A 21306-nucleotide genomic window follows, 5' to 3' on the forward strand; every position below is an offset into this window, starting at 1 on the left:
GTTACAAATACACACGTACACATACAAGGGATAATGATTTATTATTATTATTATTATTGGCTTTTATTATTTTCTTTTTATTTTATTAATGTTTTTATTATTTCTCTTTTATTTATTTTTTTACTATATATGGCGAAGTGTACCATATGGCACAATGACCACAGGGTACACAACATCCTTTACCAAGCAATACACACTGACTGCATATTCAGAAAGGGCCGGTGTGTTTGCAGGTTTTTTTGGGATAACCGTTCGATCAGTTGCTCAAACCCAGTTGTGCGAACTCTTCAGTCGATCGGTCCTCTACGTTCTACTCTAAGCACGGTGTTGTCTATTAGGTGTCCCTATTGCTCACTACAGACAGTTATCGTACTTATGACCAGAGACCTACACAACAATTACGTTTCAAACTACATTTTCAGACAACTTCACATTATATGTGATTGTAGAGCTAAATTATTCCTTATATATTAGGTATTAAAGATTATTACATTTCTTACTTACACTGTGACTATACCCTTATTAGACTGCATTTTCCACTATCGCTGACATTTTAACCCGGAACTACGCTTCTAACTACCAGTGTTGGGCAAGTTACTCTAAAAATGTAATTAAACTACTGATTACTGATTGATCCCTTTAAAAATAATCAAATTACTAATGTGATTACTTTATTTCAAAAGTAATTAGTTACATTACTAGTTAAATTACTAGTTACTTCCCCACTCTCTAAAGAAACTCTTAAGTCAGCTCAAACACACTTTATTATTAAGTGTTACAAACCTAAGCCTTTTAACTCAAAAACAGTGAAAATTTTTATGAAATGAAATTAAATAAAATGTAATTCTTGACCTTTAACTTAAAATATTTCTTACCACTGTTGCACATTTCTCTATCAAATGAAAAATAAACAAGTACATCAATGTTCTTATCTGACTTTGACAGCAATGAGTAGTTTCATAAAACATAAAATGCTGTTTGGTTTAGTAAAGGCCTACATTTGCTTTGCATCTTCCTGGCAACTAATGTTCAGGGCGAAAAAATGGTGTTGAGCTAGTGAAACAATTGTTACATCGCATTAGCAGAAGCTTCTCAAATCTTGTATCAGACAGTCTGTTCCTTCTAGGTGTGAGGACCAAACTGCCCAAACTAAAAAGTCTCTCCACGGGAGCACTAGATGGAGTAGGAGTGTTGTACTTCAAGGAAATATCCTTAATATTTGAGAATTGGTTCAGAGTCTCTGGTTCATACCCCCCTGACCTCAAATAGTCCATAACTTCTTTTTCTGCAGAGTAGCTCTCCTCACACTCGATTTCAAAACCAAAAAAGTCCATCCCATCACCAGGTATGGCTGACTTTGTGTGCCCACTGGCAGTTCCTTCTGCTACAGGAGCAACTGTGCCACACTCTGCTATCAGAAGCTCCTTCACTTCCTGCTTCCTACCATCATCCCTTAACCATCGTAGTTTGAATTTTGGACAACTGACAGCAGCAAGAAGTGCATCTTTGTTGCCCAGCACATCTGCAAAACGAGTCTGGATGGCCTGAAAATAAAATCAAATAAAAATAATAAAAAATTGTATTGAATACTTATATTTTAACTGTATAATTAGACATGTTAATTTTGTTATTTTACTATTTAGGCTACAGTGTAGGCTATTTACTGTAGTCCAACAATCTGCCTTTTCTGGGATGATATGTACATAAGCTATGAAGATACAGTATAATAAGCATTGTTGTGATTTACTCAAACTAGTATTTTGATTTAATCTTTGTTTGCTGTGACACTGTGTTAAATAGTTTATTTTTTATTTTATTTTTTTTACTTTTACTGACTTCCTTACAATATACTGCAGTAGGTATAGGAACATACCCTGACAATGACATCTGGAAGGTCAGCTGTCATTCTGGAGAGGCTCTCTTTCAAAGAAAGGGTCTTTGCCATCAGGACATTGAGCGTGGGTAACAAAGCCCCATAAGGACAGTCATCCCCTTGTAAAATGTCCAGCGCAGCTGTAAGGGGCTTCATTACGATGCAGTACTCATGCAAGAACTGGTATTCCTTGTCATTGAAGCACTTCACTCCAAGCTTGGTGCACAAGCTATTCAGCTCATTCAAGGGAATTTCTGTGATTCTAGAAATAGCCTCATAAAAGGAATTCCACCTTGTGCATGATGGTACCAGAAGCTTTCTCTGGCTGACTTCCTGCACTTCTTCTGCTGCATATGTTGATCGGCTTGCCTTTGTCCAAAGAGCTGTGCATTCTGCAATGCTAATCCTATATACAGCTTTAATGTTTGCATTGGAAGTTACATATTTCTCAATATCACCTGTGGAAATTAGGTTAATTGTATGTGATGCACACCTGTAGTGAGGGGGAAGAGTCAGCTGACCATCATTATTTTCAGTGCAGAGGGCTTCTGTGACATCTGTAAAAGAGACATCTTCTTGCTCATCGTCTTCCTCATCAGATTCAGAAGTGACAGTCTGATAGGTCTTGAATGCCTTGATGAAATTAGATGCATTGTCTGTCACTGTTGCAACAACTTTGTTTAGCAGTCCATATGATGAGTGAATTTGTTCTAGTTCTGAAGCAATTACATCAAATGTGTGTTTGCCTCTCAGTCTCTTACATGCTAAAGAAGCTTTGCTACGCTTCAAAGTGTCTTTGTTGATCCAGTGCAGTGTTACACCCATATAGCTTTTATTGTTCACTGTCCATATGTCAGTAGTTGTGGAAACGAACTCTACCTTTTCCAATGAAGTCTTTAAATTAGTTTCCATCGTTGCATATTCTCTATCCAGGTAGGCAGCAAACGTTTTTCTGCGTGGTAAGCAGGCAAACGTTGTGTAGGAGAGGTAATTCAACCTCAACCAGTCAACCGAGGCCACCCTGCCGTCCCCCCGGCACAAGGGCCCACAGCCACGCATCCCCGAGACAACCACCCACCCAACCCGAGAGGGAGCCCGCGAGGGACTAAGGGGGAGCCAACCCTCGTAGTACAGGGAGGCCCGCAGAGGGAGGACGGGCAGCGAGCCCCCCAGCCCCACCCGCAACCCCCCAACCGAGGCAGGCGGGTCCAGAGCCGAAGGGCCCCACCAACTGGGACCACCCTCCCCCCCCCGGCGGACGGCCCCCCACACACCGGAGGGGCCGCAGCCCGTCCCCCGGCAGGACGGGCCGCCGCCCACCGCAGCGAACTGGCACGCCTCCTCCCCAACACTGCAGGATGATCCAAGGGGGGCCCATACAAAGAGCCCCCCCCCACCCGGGAGCGGACCCGCGGCAACCGGGGAGCGGCAGACCCCCCGCCCAGCCCAAACTGAACCCCCCAATCCGCCTAGCAGGGCCCAGAGCATCCCAAGATCCCCCAGACTGCCCGCCAGGGCCCCACCACGGTGCAGCAGAGCCAAGCACAACCCGGCCCGCGGCCCAAGAGAGGAGGCCGCCCACACCCGCCAGGGCCGCCCGAACCCCCCCATGATGGATCTTCCACCCGGCGGGCCACCCCACCCGCGCAGGGCCAGAGACAGAAAGTTAGGGGGGGGCCCTTGGCCCCCATCCCCTCCCCGACCCATGTTGGTGTGAGGTGTGCATGTACATGTGTGAGAGAGTTGTGTGTTTATGTCTACAATGCATTAAAATTAGTGGGTGCAGTTCGGGTATGAGGGCCCCACCACTGGCAGATGGCAGAGTCCCCCATCACCCTCCCCACACCCCCAAGGCCCTAATGTAATATGGACTGTGTATATGACTAAGGTGCAAAAAGTGGGCGAGCAGTTGAGGCACGGGCACCCCACCGCTGGCAGACGGCAGAGCCCCACCAGCCTCAACCCACCTCCTCAGCCCTAGTGTCATGTGGTGTCTGACATGCAAGTAAAAATTGAGGGGCAGTGTCTCGGCGCACCTCCACACTGCCCCTCAAGGCCCTAGTGTTGTGTGAAATGTGGTGTTGGGCCCAGGGGAGCAATAAGGGCGTGCCAGCAGTGGGCCCCATCCCCGACCCCGCACAGCCGGCAGGGACGGCCAACCGAGGTGTTCAGGGGCGGCACAGGCAGCCCGGCAGCAGGGAACCCCCCCCTCCCCCAGGCGCAGACCGGGAGAAGAGACCCACCACGCCCGATGAGACCCCAGCTAGCAGCCAAGGACGGGACAACCCCAGACCCCCCGGCAAACGGGGAGCCGGTCCAGCCAGGTGGGGTGACCCCAGCCACCCCAGGCCCCCCCCCAGGCGAGGCAGAGGCTCCAACCCACCGCCCCCCCCGAAGCACCCCACAGCGCCCGAGGGCCTCGCGCCGGAATCGCCAACGGCACACAACGACCCGCCCCCACCAGGCAACGGGCCCGGGCAGACCAGGCCCCCCAGCATGCGGGCGATCACCGGCCCGGGAGCTGGAGCAGCGGCCCCAGCAGATAGAGCCCACGCCCCCAAACCCACGCACCCCAGCGCAGCGGCCCAGGCGGAACCCAGAGGCCCCACCCCACTATCCCCCCCCAGCGCGCCACCCACCCCGGGGGGGCAGAACCCCCCATCCCCCGCACCGCCCCCAACAGGCCAGGCCAGCGGCCACCCAGAGACACTGACCACGCGCCCTCAGCCAAGAGAAACACCAGAGGACCCCAACAACCCAGCCCCCAACCCGGGACGGTGACGGCAAGGCCCCACCACCCCTGACGACATTACATTAAAAATTTAATTATTGGAGTCCAACTGTCTTCAAAATCGATCAAATGATTTTTCTTACAGGCAGACATCCTCTCCATGGAAACATAATCCAAGAGTAGGTTTTTGAACAGATTTATGTTTAAATTCTCTTTTGACTTCCAGTTCAGGAGGATTGTTTTCTTGGCAATGGTTAGTACTGTGAGAAGCATGCAAGATTTATTCGTGTCCATATTAGTGTTAGTGAGGTCCCCAAGCAGGCAGAGTGAGGGGGAGGGTGGGATGGGATGCCCTAGGTATGTCGATAAGTCTTCACAAATCCTTTGCCAGAATTCGTTGACCGGTGTACAATACCAGAAAGCATGCAGGTAATTATCTGGTGCATCCTTCTTACAAGTTAGGCATATGTCAGTATCTCTGATACCCATCTGGAACATCCTCTGCCCTGTGTAGTGTGTTCTGTGTAAAATTTTGTACTGTAATAGCTGCAGGTTGGAGTTCTGATTCATTCGAAAGGTATTCAAGCAAATTTGCCTCCAGAAGTTAGTGTCTGAATTGATGAGTAAATCCCTTTCCCATTTGTGGGTAGGGGGTGAGAGCGTTGTATCAGATTCTGCTAGATGCACGTAAATCCTAGACAGTAGTTTTTTAGTCGGAGTTATTAAGAAGTTTGCTATTTTAGGTGAAAGCTCCAGATCTAATTGCTTACGGAACCATCTATTATGTATTATTGATTTAAGTTGAAGATATTGTAAGTATTTGTTTTTCTCAATGTTATAAGTTTCTGTAATTTTGTCAAATGATATCATGCAATTGTCTTGGATTATATGTTCCAGGCGCTTGATTCCTTTATTATGCCAAGCCAGGAAGTTTATCACTTTTTTATTTAACAGGATGTCAGGGTTGTTCCAGATGGGTGTCAGTTTGCATGGGACCAGTGAAGTTTGGTTCATTCTAAGAAATTCCCACATAATAATGTGCTGATGTTGATGCTCTTAAATCAGCAATGTCGTTTAAGTATATGACTGATATATGGCAGGTCCTGGACTCGAATATCATTACAGAAAGTTTGCTCAATATCCAGCCAGTTATGGTCTAAGTTATTTTGCGTAGTCCATTTTAGGACAGGTAATTTCTAAATTATGCGACGAAAGGAAGGAGAATTCACAGTGGAAATAGGTAGCATTTCGTCCACAATATACCCAGCGACAAGTCTGTTTAGGTCTTTTCCACTTATAGTTGGTGTTTGACGGGAGAAATCTAACCTGTGTTGCTTGGCAGGAGCGGGGTATGTACTGGCATTGGGCTCATCAGTCGCTGCGCTCGGTATTTTCTCCACTAATTTCACTGCGCAGTGCTGCCCTTTCAGGCGTTTCAATAAATTTGATGTTGAATTTTTTGATGTTGACAATGATTTCTTACCCCAGCATAACGTGCAACCCACAATAATGTTCTTGCCTTTAACCGAGATGAATTCAAAGTAATGGCTATATTTCCAGCTAGTGAACGCGTACTTCTCAATCTCCACGCTCACTTTGTTTTTGTTTGAGCCGGTGTCGTATGCGTGTAGGCCTCCCGTAGATGACGTCACGCGTGCGACTGTCAGACAGACATCTGCCTGCTGCTGACAGGTTACTGTGAATTATTATTTTTTAAAATATTGATTACAATATAAAGCACTTGATTTTGTTGGTAACGCAGCGGTAATGTAAAGTTACTTGAAATTGTAATGGTAATCTGACTATCAATTTTAAAATTATAACGCGTTAAATCTAGGGTGACCAGATAATCCATGTCAGAGAGGACACTTTGAGCTACTTGAGTACTTTTTACAAACTACTTTCAAATTAAAAGGCTCCTGTGCTCAGCTAAATAGTTCAGCTCTTGTTCTTTGACTAGTTTGTTTCCTTAACTGAAAGACTCACCCAGCTGTTTCATATTAGCATTAGTGACACATGCATGATTATAGGAGACTGACCAATCAGCACACAGCAAGAACTCAGTGCTCAAGTCAAATCCAGGTCCGTTTAATTGAAATGGTAATTTACAATTCCTGTCCTAGCTCAGAGTGTCCTCCCTGACATGGATTATCTGGTCACCCTAGTTAAATTACTACGTTACTAAAAAAAAAAGAATCAGTAACTTAGTCACGCGTTACTGCCCAACACTGCTAACTACAGCTCGTGAGCTGTAGTTCGAACAACGCAACTTAACGACAGTGTTTGCGAACGTTCGTGCAAACTATGGTTTTAGGAAACACCTGCATCGTTTAACGATGCATCGTACTATGTAAGTCCGCAGTATCGTTACCTCTGTTGTTCCATGCAAGTCAGCGACGATGGTTTTGGGAAACGCACGCCTGGGCCGACTTTCGACCGCCTTATGCCGGCTAGCGTGAGTGAAACACCACCGCTACGTCTGGAGAGTGTGGATCTGAATACCCAACCTAAAACTGGTTTCACCTCGGTCTGAAACATTACCAGGACGCTGATTTTTTAATAATAAACTTGTTTATTAAAACACATTTAATTTAAATTAAAATTTTAATTCAGCCCATCGAGCCATGCTCGCTTCAGAGGAGGTCCTGGGGTTGCCGGTTTTTCCGTCTTGCCAGGCTGTTTAAAAACAAGGCAAGTTAAGTTTGTAGAAGTAGCCCATTTTATACACAGGTGTAAAAACAATTTGGTTACTCTTTTCACATAAGACTTTACCTTTGGCATGTCCCTGCGCACCTTTAGCGGAGGCAGTTGGCGGCGAGGACATTCATGCTTGCAAGGTCCAGGCTTATGTTCTGCCAGTAAGTGCCAGTATTTGTCCATGTTAGGAGGCTGTGTGAAGACAAAGCAAGTTTGTAGAAATAGCCCATTCTATGCACAGATTGTGGTGTTAAAACAATTCGGTTACTCTTTTCATATAAGACTTTACCTTTGGCATGTCCCTGCGCACCCTTAGCCGAGGCCGTTGGCGGCGAGGACATACGTCTCGATGCCTCCGAAGTCACTGGCTGGGGGAGTGAACCTCCACCTTTTTCAGTCATTTTAGGCTGTTTAAAGGCAAGGCAAGTTTGTAGAAGTAGCCCATTTTATGCACAGATGCAGGTGTAAGAACAATTTGGTTACTCTTTTCATATAAGACTTTACCTTTGGCATGTCCCTGCGCACCCTTAGCCGAGGCCGTTGGCGGCGAGGACATTCATTATTACATGTTCCAGGCTCATGTTTTGGCAGCAAGTGCAGGTATTTTTCCATGTTAGGAGGCTGTGTGAAGACACAGCAAGTTTGTAGAAATAGCCCATTCTATGCACAGATTGTGGTGTTAAAACAATTCGGTCGTCTGAGCCGATCCCGGCTTCTCTAATGAAAGTTGGTTTCTTATGGATCGGAGGCTTAAGCGGGTTTCAGACCGAACGCGGCATGTGCTGCGCTCGCCGCGGGGTTTGCGCTTCCTCCGAAAAAACAGCGAGTGCGCTTAACACGCCGCGCTTGCCGCGGGGCTCAGCGCAGGAAGTAGGCGTGGTTTTCTAAACTCTCCTGTTTTGTTGTTGTCCCGTCCCGCGGTCAGTCACGACAATGTATAAAAGAAAAGCACTAGCTCTGTTAGCACCAAGAAAGAATAGGCTGTGGGTGCATGAGACCCTCATATCCAGAGAGCAGCTTGGGGAATTCAGGCTGGTAAAGGAGCTGAGGTAGCCTGGGGACTGGAGGGTCTATTCTGTGAGGATGGGGACATGTTTTAGGAGGTGGCCCTCTCCCTGACATAAGGCTCCAGGAAGCTCATGATTGTTAAGTACTTCCAAATTATTTTCTGCTCTGCCTCTGTAACCCGTGGTAGTCCGTCTCGCCCGAAATTCTTCCTGCGTTGTGTTCTGGCGCGCAAAGATGACCGGACACCGTGCTTGGTCTGAAGACTTTTACTGTAAATGTATGACATTCATGAGCTGTGCGTTCTGGCTACCTCGCACTCCCAGCTCCCCAGCAGCGCGCCACAAACGATCTTACCTCCAGCCATGTAAGAAAAGCTCTGGCTCAATTATACCACAAAGCTAAATTAACACAAAACTCCGGAATAAACAAAAAAACAGAAAAACATCTTCTAAACATTTCAGAACTCTGACGAGAAAAGAAAAAGTAAAAAATATATGTGTATTAAGTTATCAAATTTACACACATAATCTGGCTCCAATTCAAATACAAAGAAATTTCCTCCCTACCTGTAAATGTATGACATTCATGAGCTGTGCGTTCTGGCTACCTCGCACTCCCAGCTCCCCTAATAAGAACACAAGAGTGCATCTCGAGTGGTGGCTCTGTCCTCACCTGCAAGCTAAACCAGCATGCTAGCGGCTAAAATATTAGCATACTTCCCACAAAATAAAACCCCAAATCCCAAAAGATCAATTAAACCAAGTTAAATATTATCCCCAACAATTTCCCAGCTTGATTGTACCCAAATATTATTTACAAACTTATAAGAGAAACTTTTACCAGCAGCGCGCAACAAACGATCTTACCTCCAGCCATGTAAGAAAAGCTCTGGCTGGAGCATTTTTTGCGCGCGAACCTACGTCACCACTCGGGGCACTCCCACATGCAGACTCAAGACATACAGGTAGGACAAAGTTACAACACGTAATTAACCAAGAGAAAGAACAGTGAAAATAAAAAAATGTAAATGTTTTGGTGAAATCCAAACTACTCGACCTCACCTGTTACACCTGCACCACTCTTCTTTTCTCTGACTTTCTTCCACCTTAATATACCTGTCCCTGAGGTTTTTCCAGGTCTTTTTACATTCGTCATCTATTAAAGTGGAGAAAATATGTCGTTTAAAGATAAAATATGCTTTAAGACATCCCAACCTGCAAAGGATCATTTCCTCCATACCCGCTTTGTGTGAGTGTGTGTTTCGAAGGGGCAGACCGAACGCTAGCCCGCTTCGATGCTTTTTTTTTTTTTTTGCCCGCTTCGATGCTTTGATTCTATTGATCGCGCGAAAATGCGTCACGGCGCGCTGCGGTCAAAGTTCAACAAATTTCAACTTTGACCGCGGTGCGCGCACAAGGCCGCCGAGTGGCGCGCAGCACCGCGCTTGCGCTGTGCCGCGCAAAATCGCTCTTGCGCCGCGCAAGCCATAGAGAATAATAGGTTTCGGAGCAAAGCGCAGCGCATGCCGCGTTCGGTCTGAAACCTATGGCGTTAAATTAGTGCCAAAACTCGCGCGCATAAAAACCACGCGCGCGTATGCGCTCGCGAGCAGAAAACCATCCTCTCTACGCGCTCGCGTTTGCACAGCACTCGCTCGCTCGCTCGATCGGCGTTACATTAGTGCCAAAAGTCGAACCACGCGCGCGTGTGCGCTCGCGAGCTGAAGACCCATCCTCTCTACGCGCTCGCGTTCGCTAAACCCTATCTATGCGCTCGCGTCTGCACAGCACTCGCTCGCTCGACAGGATGAATTTTGACCCTTTGGAGGCGGGATCAGTGGCTAATATCTCCGCTCCTTTGATTGGTTTTTTAAAATATTGACTAAGATTGGCTATTTGCTTTGGTAGAAGAAGAAGATAACTTGTCACTGACCGCGGTTAAGTTAGCCTCATATGGATTTTCATATTATTTTTGTCTGTAATAATTACTAATTATTATATTGCATCCACTTAAAGTGCAATGGAGCAACAACTAAGGGGTTAATAGCTCTAAAACAAAATGGGACAGCCATGTCCTATGGAGTGTGCTTTCATCAGTGGACTCTGGGGGATAATGCACACCCCTTGGATTTTCAAGATCACTTTAATGTGACGAAACACGTAATCAAACAATTCAACTGCGGTACATTTGCTTTGTCCCATGGTGCACTGCCTAAATCACACTTTACAACTAATTTATGGATTAATTTGTGTTATCAATTAACTGTCAATATGTATGAAATGGAGCAATGGCATGTAATATGCATACAATGTGTTAATAACTGTTAGAGAGAAAGTTATTCTGAAAATCCAAGGGGTGTGCATTGTTCCCTGTAGTCCACTGATCAAAGCACACTCCACTAGATGTGCCTGTCTTGTCTAGTTTTAAAGTTACTAACCCATTCATGTATTGTCCCATTGCACATTATACGGATACATTCGATCATTAAGCCCAAAATGCTAAACCACCATGCCATTACAGCTGAAAGAACATATAATATTAGCTATTAACACGATTTTGCACAAGTCACGAAATGGTTTGAAGCACAAAAATAATCGGTGTGCATCGTTGTCTATGTACTGGACATCACGATTCTGTCATTAAAAACGCCCCACCTTCCGTTAAAAGTTATTAATCGAATCGATATCGAATATGAGGCTAACTTAACCGCGGTCAGTGACACGTTATCTTCATCTTCTACCAAAGCAAATAGCCAATCGTAGTCAATATTTTAAAAAACCAATCAAAGGAGCGGAGATATTAGGCACTGTTCCCGCCTCCAAAGTGTCAAAATTCATCCTGTCAAGCCAGCGAGTGCTGTGCAGACGCGAGCGCGTAGATGGGGTCCAGCGAACGCGAGCGCGTAGAGAGGATGGATCTTCAGCTCGCAAGCGCACGCGCGCGCGTGGTTCGACTTTTGGCACTAATGTAACGCCGATCGAGCGAGCGAGCGAGTGCTGTGCAAACGCGAGCGCGTAGAGAGGATGGTTTTCTGCTCGCGAGCGCATACGCGCGCGTGGTTTTTATGCGCGCGAGTTTTGGCACTAATTTAACGCCATAGTTTGTGTTAATCTTTTTCTTGTAAATTATTTCAACTGCATTTGCAGAGGCTGGCTCGTGAGTGTTTGCGAACGTTCGTTCAAACTATGGTTTTGGGAAACACCTACATTGTTTAACGATGCATCGTACTATGTAAGTCCTCAGTATCGTTACCTCTGTTGTTCGAACTATGGTTTCGTACTTACATAGTTCGAACCATGCAAGTCAGCGACGATGGTTTTGGGAAACGCACCCCTGGGCCGTCTTTCGACCGCCTTATGCCGGCTAGCGTGAGTGAAACACCACCGCTATGTCTGGAGAGTGTGGATCTGAATACCCAACCTAAAACTGATTTCACCTCGGTCTGAAACATTACCAGGACGCTAATTTTAAAATAATAAATACTCGTTTATTAAAATACATTTACAGTCCCGGGTTTAATTTTCCTTAGGGGCCGTTCACATATCGCGTCTTTTGCGCGCTAAAGTCCGTTATTTCAAATGTAGACGCGCGGCAGCCGCGCTCATAACGGAAGCGACGCGCCCGGTTTTTTCAGGCGCGTCCGCGCCGCGACCAGTTGGAAACATCTCAACTTTTCAACCAATTAGTTTCCTCGCCTTTTCTGTTACACTGACGCCTCAGCAGAAACATGGAGGAGCAGCTCATTATTGTGGTACAGGGATTTCCTGAACTCTATGATTTGTCATATATATAAATATATATACACACACACACACAATTGCTGTACTAGTTAAAAATATTTTAATGCGTATAACTAATTCCTTGTTAAATCCATCATTGTTTTTATAGAATTGATTTATATAGAATTTGTTATTGTTTGTATAGATTTTATATAGAATTATTTCAGTTATATTTTTTTAATTTTGTGTTTTGGTCATTTCGGTTATGCCGGTAATTACCTCAGACAAATGCAGAGCCGTTATGCAGGAGAGATGGTTTCACGGCAGAAGCTCTGTTTGCTGATGCTAGGGCCAACTTTTCCTAAAATATAATCCAACTGGTCCTTGTCAAGTCTGAAATAGGCTTTGAACCTCCCATTGTCCAGGCGGAGCTCCTGGATCAGCTGGTAAAATTCCCCGTGCTTTTTACGTTTTTGAAGAATGGGGTGCACCCAAACACTACGGCGTTTTTTTCTTTTCTGCGTAAATAAATCTTGTAGCAGAGTCACAGCAAGGGTTTTTCGTTGGTGGAAATCCATTTTTGAAATTAATGGAGAGCGCGGAGGATGGTTGCTTAGCAACGACAGACACTTCCGGAGCGCAAGCGCCCGGGCGCTTTTGGAAAGAAGGAGAAAGCGACGCGCCTAGCGTTTTCCTCGCGTTTTTAGGCGCGATATGTGAACGGCCCCTTAGCCGGCTTCAGCCCATCTAGCCATGCTCGCTTGAGAGGAGGTCCTGCTGTGAGACACGGCGGCCCTGGCCTCTTACGGTTCGCATGCAATGGGGTAGCCGTTTTTTCCGTCTTGCCAGGCTGTTTAAAAACAAGGCAAGTTAAGTTTGTAGAAGTAGCCCATTTTATACACAGGTGTAAAAACAATTTGGTTACTCTTTTCATATAAGACTTTACCTTTGGCATGTCCCTGTGCACCTTTAGCGGAGGCAGTTGGCGGCGAGGACATTGATGCTTCCATTGTCCAGGCTTATGTTCTGCCAGTAAGTGCCGGTATTTGTCCATGTTAGGAGGCTGTGTGAAGACAAAGCAAGTTTGTAGAAATACCCCATTTTATGCACAGATGCAGGTGTAAAAGCAATTTGGTTACTCTTTTCATATAAGACTTTACCTCTGGCATGTCCCAGCGCACCCTTAGGGGAGGCAGTTGGCGGCGAGGACATTCATGTTTACATGGCTCATATTTTGGCAGCAAGTGCAGGAATTTTTCCATGTTAGGAGGCTGTGTGAAGACAAAGCAAGTTTGTAGAAATAGCCCATTCTATGCACAGATGCAGGTGTTAAAACAATTCGGTTACTCTTTTCACGTAGGACTTTACCTCTGGCATCTCCTTGTATGCCTTTAGCCGAGGCAGCTGGCTGCGGAGACATGCATGTCTCGCTGCCGCGGTCTCCGGCTGTGGGAGTGAACCCCCATGTTTTTCAGTTGTTTCAGGCTGTTTGAAGACAAGGCAAGTTTGTAGAAATAGCAGACATAAAAACACATGTATAAAACTCAATAATACTTTTAGTACGGGGAAGTACCTTTGGCACATCAACGTTGTTTGATGTTATTTTTACTTTAATTGTAATTTTAATTTTAATTTTGGGGTTCTCCATTTTTAAAATGCTAAGACACACACTACGTCAACTCGCCAAGATGCTCAAAAGAAAAGTGAGGTTGTATCCCCACGAGATTCAAGTATATACAGCTTACCATGGAGCGATTACATAATCATAGAATATTAAGGAGTGTAAGGAAAAGCAGTAAAGATGCCCCAATGTTCTTGGTTGATCATTTGAATTGAGACAGTGTTCGCTATTAATGATCATGGGGGAATGATCAAAGGGGGAAGTCTGGGAGAGAATAGGGGTTCCATTTGGCACCACTAAGGTGATAAGGAAGATAATTCAATTGACAGAGGCCAGAGAAGTGGCTGAGCTACCATTTGCTCTCACGGGAAATCCCCGTCCTGTCCTGCCCCCTCCCTGTCAGGATCCTCACACTCCAGGGGGTCACTCTTCATATGTAAATTCACTCACAACACCTACACACAGCACCTTGGTGGGGAAGGTCTTTTGGGGTATAAAGGGAGGTGAAGAACTGCCCTTAATTTGTATTTGAGCTGCCTTTCAGTACCCGGTGTATGTCTACACTGTATTACATTATATTATTTTTACTGTTCAATAAACCACCATTTTGCTGAAACTGCGGAGACTGCAAGTGGATTCCTTACATCTTATTGGCGAGCCAGCCAGGAGAAGGGGCTAACAACTGGAAGAATTATCTGGGAACCTTTTTTTGGCTGATTTTCCTCAAGAAGAGAGAAGATTTCTTGACCTAAGAGAGAAGACTGACCAGAAAGCTTCATTCCAGACGTGCCAGAAAGAATCAGCTTGTGAGTATAACTGGTTTGTGATATCAGACGTCCGCTGAGACGAACAGTAAAGTAATATAGGAAATAGGGATTAATTCAAGACTTAGGCATGAGAATTCTCCTGGTTTGACCTGTTTATTAGTAATAGAGGGTAAACAGGAGGTGTGTTTGTAGAGGAACTGGGCTTTGGTAAGAAAGCACCAGCAGGGTTCCCCACATTGTAACCCTGTGTCCTTGAGATAAACCACCACCGTAGGTATATTGTGTAAGTTTATACTGTGAGAGTTTAAATTTATACTCTGAACCTACAATGATGGAGTGGGCCATCGAATATGTTGCAAAGCATTGCAAGGAGGGATCATATGGATCTCTCATAGATAAGCTAGACCCTCTAGAATGGCTAGAGGAGGCATGCAGGGAGAGGAACATGAAATGTTCCAAGAAAAAGCAGAGGCATGCTAACGTGTTACAGGTCTTGCTGGAAGGACAGCAAGAAATTAACGGCAGACTGGCAAGTTCGCAGTCTGAGTGTACTCAGCATAGGAGTACAGTTGCTGAATTGAGGAATAGAATAGAGAGTCTCGAACAGGAGAACTCTGCTAGTCGAGCAGAGCGTCGGCTAGCTGCAGAAAACAGCATTGAACTGAGGCAACTGGTAGCTTCTCTTAGGCAGAGCCTGGAAGCAGCTAAGGAAGCTAATGCATTCCTGCAAAAGGAACTGGAGAAGTGTCAGAATGCTTATGAGGCACTTTGGTCCAGAAGCATTAGAAACCCAGAAGTGCATAAAAAGCCTGCTGGGGATGAGGATACTGTTCTAAGGAGCAAGTTAGAACGGGTTAAGGAACATGTTGCAGCTTTGGGCATTAGTCTGCCGGCGGATTCTGACAGTGATAGCAGGGCTAGACATAAGCCGCGGCACCGCGGCCAATGGCCGTCGTGCCTTTCAAAATTGGCCGCACGCCTCCTCAAAATTGAAGTACCTTACGGCCAAGATTGGCCTGCCTTTAATGTTTGTCTGGCCGTATGCCCCCTTTTTACCGAGAGTAACATTCATTACACAAAAGACTTGCGCACGACACGGTCCACTTTACCTCGTCAACAATCGATGCATCTGTACTGAACCCGAACCCAACCTTCGATACGAGAAACGAGGTCGACCCGCACATCTCGTAATTCCCAACTACTGAATGAACCGCAATGAATTCTGGACTAATACGATCATGTGTTTGTCGCATGATTGGCTGGTACGGTATGTATCGTCCAGCCTACTATGGAGCCACAGCAATGACAATGGTGCATCATCGGGGGTTACGTTTTTGATTGGAAAAGCCATCCGACGGTTTCCGAATAACAGATAGGTGTCCTCTTCGGTAATCATCGTGTAGTTGTCGTCTGCTGCTTATGCTGTCACCATGCCTCGCAAAGATCGAGAACGTAAAAGAAAGCAAGCTGAACTCGCGGCTACTGCCGCAAAATGTTGCAAATTATCTACTTTGATCAGGTAAGTGTCAGATGGTGTTGTAAAAAAACATTTGCCGAGGCAGAGCAGATTTGACTCAGAGAAGTACCAAGCTCTGCTGGGAGGATATAGGACTGGTAGCGTGCAGTGTGCAAAAAACGAACGTCAAGTCAATTGTCATGTACACTAAAAGAATACGGGTGTTCTGAGCAAACAAATACAAAAATATTGACGGCTCCTTTATTGTTGGATTTTGTTTTTTGAAATAAAGCTATATATATCTATAAATATATATATATATATTCTGTCTCAAATCGAAGGTCGTATTGCATAGGTTGTCTAAACTTGGTAATTACAGTAATTTTGGCCTTGTGCCCAGGCTTAATGGCCTTGTGCCCTAGAAAAAATATGAATAGCCAAGGCCAAAGTGGCTGTGCCCTCCTAAATCCTTATGTCTAGCCCTGTGATAGTGACACTTCATATGAGGGGGCTAATGTGAACCCAGTTAAAGTTGCACCATTTCGTGTGAGAGAGCGCAGGACACGCAGAAGGGCAGCTGCCGAGGTTGACGGGCAGCCTGCCACGGCACAGTATGAATATGAGGAGGTTTGTGAGCATATTCCACTGGCTGTGTCTGAACTGGGAGATTTTTGTGCTAATGTGGGTAAATGGGATGGCGTGTCTGATCCTCACTCCTACTTAGCTGAGTTGCAGAGACAAGCCAGAGCAAATGGTCTAGATGACCAAGATTGCTGTCTAATAGTTCAGTTAACCATACCTGCAGATCTAGTAGAATTGCTCCCTGACAATTTCAAGATGGCTGTTAATGGTGAATGGGCAAATGCACAGCAGAGAGAGGCAGTATTATTAGCCATGATTGGCAGTCCACAGCCAAACTGGGGGAGAATTCTGGAGACTAAGCCAGAGAGAGGGGAAAATCCTGTGGCCTATGTGAATCGCTTATTTAAGTGTTACACTAGGAATTCTGGAATTCCAACCCACAGAGGAATGACCCAGCACTCCTAGCATTGGTCATGCAGCAGTATGATCCAATAATAAATGATGCTGCAAGACTAATGTTGAATTTGAAACAAAAAGAAGGTAATTTGACCTTTGCCTACATCTGCAATCTCCTCGGTAGCTGGAACGAGACGAGCCGAATTCCCTTAAGAAAGGTGAAAAAGGTTTCGGCAGTAGCCACTAAGGAAGGTAGGCTTAAATCTGCTAGGAAAGATGCTTGTCACAATTGTGGTAAGATAGGTCATTTTAAGAAGGATTGTTGGTCAAAGGGTGGAAGTGCAGCAGGACACAGGCCAAGGGTACAGAGAGATGGGGAATCTAGATGTAAGAAAGAACCAACCCCATCAGTACCAGCAATGACTTATGAAGATATGAACAAATTATTACATGAAATCAAAGAAGTGGTAGCACATCAGTGTGCTATTCAGACTGATTCATGTATCAAATGCAAGGGGAATGCTTATTTGAAGTCACAGGGGTACCTGGCCTCTGTTAAAAAATTGGATGATGTGAAATCGGATGAATTTGCCAGACCCAGTGTTGAAATTACACTTAGGGGCTACTGTGACAAGTGGCTAGCAGACACGGGCACTGCAGTCACTGAAACACAGCAAAGCACTTCACAACTCATCCAAGATTGGGCAGAACATGACATGTTCTCAAAAAATGTCCAGAGAATTCTAGAAGATGATTTTCTGTCTGAAAATCATACCATAGGAAATACCTACCAGGGGAACAAAAGACAATGGGATCATGTTGTAAAACACAACATTGCCAAATTTACAAAAGGGGAACAAGTATTGGTCAAAAATTGCCTCCAGAAAGGGCTTTGGGATGCAAATTGGACAGGGCTACATGAAACCGTGGACACCTGTGGGGAGGGCAATCTTAAGCTTAGAATCAAAGAGAGGAATGGACCAGTAATGAAGTGGTTCCATGGTGACCAATACAGACTGATTCAGAATGTAAGATGTTAACCTGACATAAGAATGAATGCTACACTTGATGTCTTTCAGGTTACATACTCCAAGTCTCACTGAAAACCACGGCACAACAGAAGAAATGATCAAGGGGGGCAGATGCATCGTACACAGCAAAGGAGAAGCATATGTCCAGCGCAGGAACAACGATGTAACCAGCCACATCGGTGCCATAAGTGGGAGAACTTCCTCGGGACAATGCAAGGACTCTGCAGACCTCATGCGATGAAGAAAACCACCTCGCATGTCAACCAAATTTGCATTAACACATATGGGAAACTACAAGTGTGACTGTAAGCTTGGGTTGAGAATCGATCAAAAGTAAATGTTTGTCTTAGAATGTGGTATATTCTAAATATTTGTATAATCCCTGTTACCACCACATACAGCCATATTATTGTGCAATAGGATCTGAAGAACTTACACACATAATTGATTGATGCTATAAGCTGATTTTGTTGGGAATTGTGATTCAGAGGGAGAGTATTCTTGGGGATTTGGGAATTATATATAGTTTGTAGAGATCTTTGTGTAAAAAATAATAATTTGACATAAGTAATCTATGTAACACGGGAGCATGGGATGACAGTACAGGATGGAATAGCAATGTAGGCAATAGAAAGTTTAGAGGGTTGCAATATTGGTAGGAGTATAATAATGTGCTCAGGTGATAGGTTACATCCAAGTCTAGGTTGTGGGTGGATGAACAGGAGTGATGTACACTGTGTGATCTCCACAGAAGTGGTGAAGCCACAGTATGTGGAAATCAGGTTCATTGGTAACAACACCTATTGCATTAATGCAATTAACAATAGTTTAACCACAACCAATTTACAGTGCAGAGCACCGAGCAATGCTTTCTGCATTCATGTGATCTACCCAATGAACATTGGAGGCAGAAAATTGTACTATACCAAGAATAGGATTGACCTTTACTTAGACGACCCTTATGCAGAATTCCTCCAGCCTGAACCTTTGCCTGAAACAAACAGAATTCAAGACCTGCAAGAGGTTGAGCAGCAACTGAAGGTTCAGCTGCTTAAAATGCATGAGCGTGAGAAGGAACTGACAGAGCAGGTCAGTAACTATATCAGTGGAATGTCGATGCTGAAGGAGAACTACCAGGACATGTACTGGGATGTACAGTTCAAAGCAGTTATCACTGCATGTGTCGTGGTACTGCTGCTGGGTGTGGCCTTGATGGTCTATCTCAGATTCCTAAGGGAACAGCGGAAAAGGGACCTTGGATATGTGGAGAGGAAAGTGTGCATGACACAAAGTAGGGTGTAGGTTATGGAGAGGGACAACCACACCGCTACGACCTCCCCTATCCGACCCTTGTGTGTCGACCACTGATCAGTGTGATGCTGGTACTGTGCTCTGGGTAAACCTTTCACTGCTCTTGCACTAAGGCTCAAGGTTTAAGGGGGGGATTATGTAAGGAAAAGCAGTAAAGATGCCCCAATGTTCTTGGTTGATCATTTCAATGGAGAAGTGTTAGCTATTAATGATCATGGGGGAATGATCAAAGGGGGAAGTCTGGGAGAGAATAAGGGTTCCATTTGGCACCACTAAGGTGATAAGGAAGATAATTCAATTGACAGAGGCCAGAGAAGTGGCTGAGCTACCATTTGCTCTCACGGGAAATCCCCGTCCTGTCCTGCCCCCTCCCTGTCAGGATCCTCACATTCCAGGGGCATTAATATGTCATGGAGGAGCAGCTCATTATTGTGGTACAGGGATTTCCTGACCTTTATGATTTGTCATATATATAAATATATATACACACACACACAATTGCTGTACTAGTTACTTAAAAATATTTTAATGCGTATAACTAATTCCTTGTTAAATCCATCATTGTTTTTATAGAATTGATTTATATAGAATTTGTTATTGGTTATATAGATTTTATATAGAATTATTTCAGTTATATTTTTTTAATTTTGTGTTTTGGTCATTTCGGTTATGCCGGTAATTACCTCAGACAAATGCAGAGCCGTTATGCAGGAGAGATGGTTTCACGGCAGAAGCTCTGTTTGCTGATGCTAGGGCCAACTTTTCCTAAAATATAATCCAACTGGTCCTTGTCAATTCTGAAATAGGCTTTGAACCTCCCATTGTCCAGGCGGAGCTCCTGGATCAGCTGGTAAAATTCCCCGTGTTTTTTACGTTTTTGAAGAATGGGGTGCACCCAAACACTATGGCGTTTTTTTCTTTTCTGCGTAAATAAATCTTGTAGCAGAGTCACAGCAAGGGTTTTTCGTTGGTGGAAATCCATTTTTGAAATTAATGGAGAGCGTGGCAGATGGTTGCTTAGCAACGACAGACACTTCCGGAGCGCAAGCGCCCGGGCGCTTTTGGAAAGAAGGAGAAAGCGACGTGCCTAGCGTTTTCCTCGCGTTTTTAGGCGCGATATGTGAACGGCCCCTTAGCCAGCTTCAGCCCATCGAGCCATGCTCGCTTGAGAGGAGGTCCTGCTGTGAGACAGGGCGGCCCTGGCCTCTTACGGTTCGCATGCAATGGGGTAGCCGTTTTTTCCGTCTTGCCAGGCTGTTTAAAAACAAGGCAAGTTAAGTTTGTAGAAGTAGCCCATTTTATACACAGGTGTAAAAACAATTTGGTTACTCTTTTCATATAAGACTTTACCTTTGGCATGTCCCTGCGCACCTTTAGCGGAGGCAGTTGGCGGCGAGGACATTGATGCTTGCATTGTCTAGGCTTATGTTCTGCCAGTAAGTGCCGGTATTGGTCCATGTTAGGAGGCTGTGTGAAGACAAAGCAAGTTTGTAGAAATAGCCCATTCTATGCACAGATTGTGGTGTTAAAACAATTCAGTTACTCTTTTCATGTAGGACTTTACCTCTGGCATCTCTTTGTATGCCTTTAGCCGAGGCAGCTGGCTGCGGAGACGTGCATGTCTCGCTGCATCGGTCTCTGGTTGTGGGAGTAAACCCCCATCTTTTTCAGTCGTTTTAGGCTGTTTAAAGACAAGGCAAGTTTGTAGAAATACCCCATTTTATGCACAGATGCAGGTGTAAAAGCAATTTGGTTACTCTTTTCATATAAGACTTTACCTTTGGCATGTCCCTGCGCACCCTTAGCCGAGGCCATTGGCGGCGAGGACATACATGTCTTGATGCCTCCGAAGTCTCTGGCTGTGGGAGTGAACCTCCACCTTTTTCAGTCATTTTAGGCTGTTTAAAGGCAAGGCAAGTTTGTAGAAATACCCCATTTTATGCACAGATGCAGGTGTAAAAGCAATTTGGTTACTCTTTTCATATAAGACTTTACCTCTGACATGTCCCAGCGCACCCTTAGGGGAGGCAGTTGGCGGCGAGGACATTCATGCTTGCAAGGTCCAGGCTTATGTTCTGCCAGTAAGTGCCAGTATTTGTCCATGTTAGGAGGCT

The 21306-nt window shown here is 45.0% G+C and overlaps 1 protein-coding gene and 1 long non-coding RNA gene across 10 annotated transcripts in view; one reads left to right on the forward strand and one right to left on the reverse strand.

The window, feature by feature from the left end:
• Positions 1-10227, reverse strand: part of LOC111834947 (uncharacterized) — a 38766-nt gene extending 28539 nt beyond the window's left edge. The window contains exons 1-4 of one of the 9 annotated variants that reach the window (XR_011982768.1): positions 9176-10227; positions 8876-8934; positions 7806-7922; positions 7591-7708 (exon numbers count right to left, since the gene is read on the reverse strand). Coding sequence is in view for 8 of the 9 variants with exons in the window: in XM_072699957.1 (XP_072556058.1) it covers positions 7591-7599 (9 nt within the window). In the remaining variant the exon portion in view is untranslated. Of the gene's footprint in view, positions 1-7590; positions 7923-8875 lie in introns of all 9 variants that reach the window. The other 8 variants (XM_072699957.1, XM_072699959.1, XM_072699954.1 and 5 more) reach the window with 8 other exon arrangements.
• Positions 10228-14363: 4136 nt separating this feature from the next.
• LOC140578467 (uncharacterized) lies at positions 14364-20145 on the forward strand. The gene is made up of 2 exons (XR_011982644.1): positions 14364-14455; positions 17930-20145. It is a non-coding gene; the product is annotated as an uncharacterized lncRNA (long non-coding RNA).
• Positions 20146-21306: the final 1161 nt, after the last annotated feature.

Source organism: Paramormyrops kingsleyae, chromosome 15, assembly GCF_048594095.1.
Source record: "Paramormyrops kingsleyae isolate MSU_618 chromosome 15, PKINGS_0.4, whole genome shotgun sequence".
Classification (NCBI taxonomy): domain Eukaryota; kingdom Metazoa; phylum Chordata; class Actinopteri; order Osteoglossiformes; family Mormyridae; genus Paramormyrops; species Paramormyrops kingsleyae.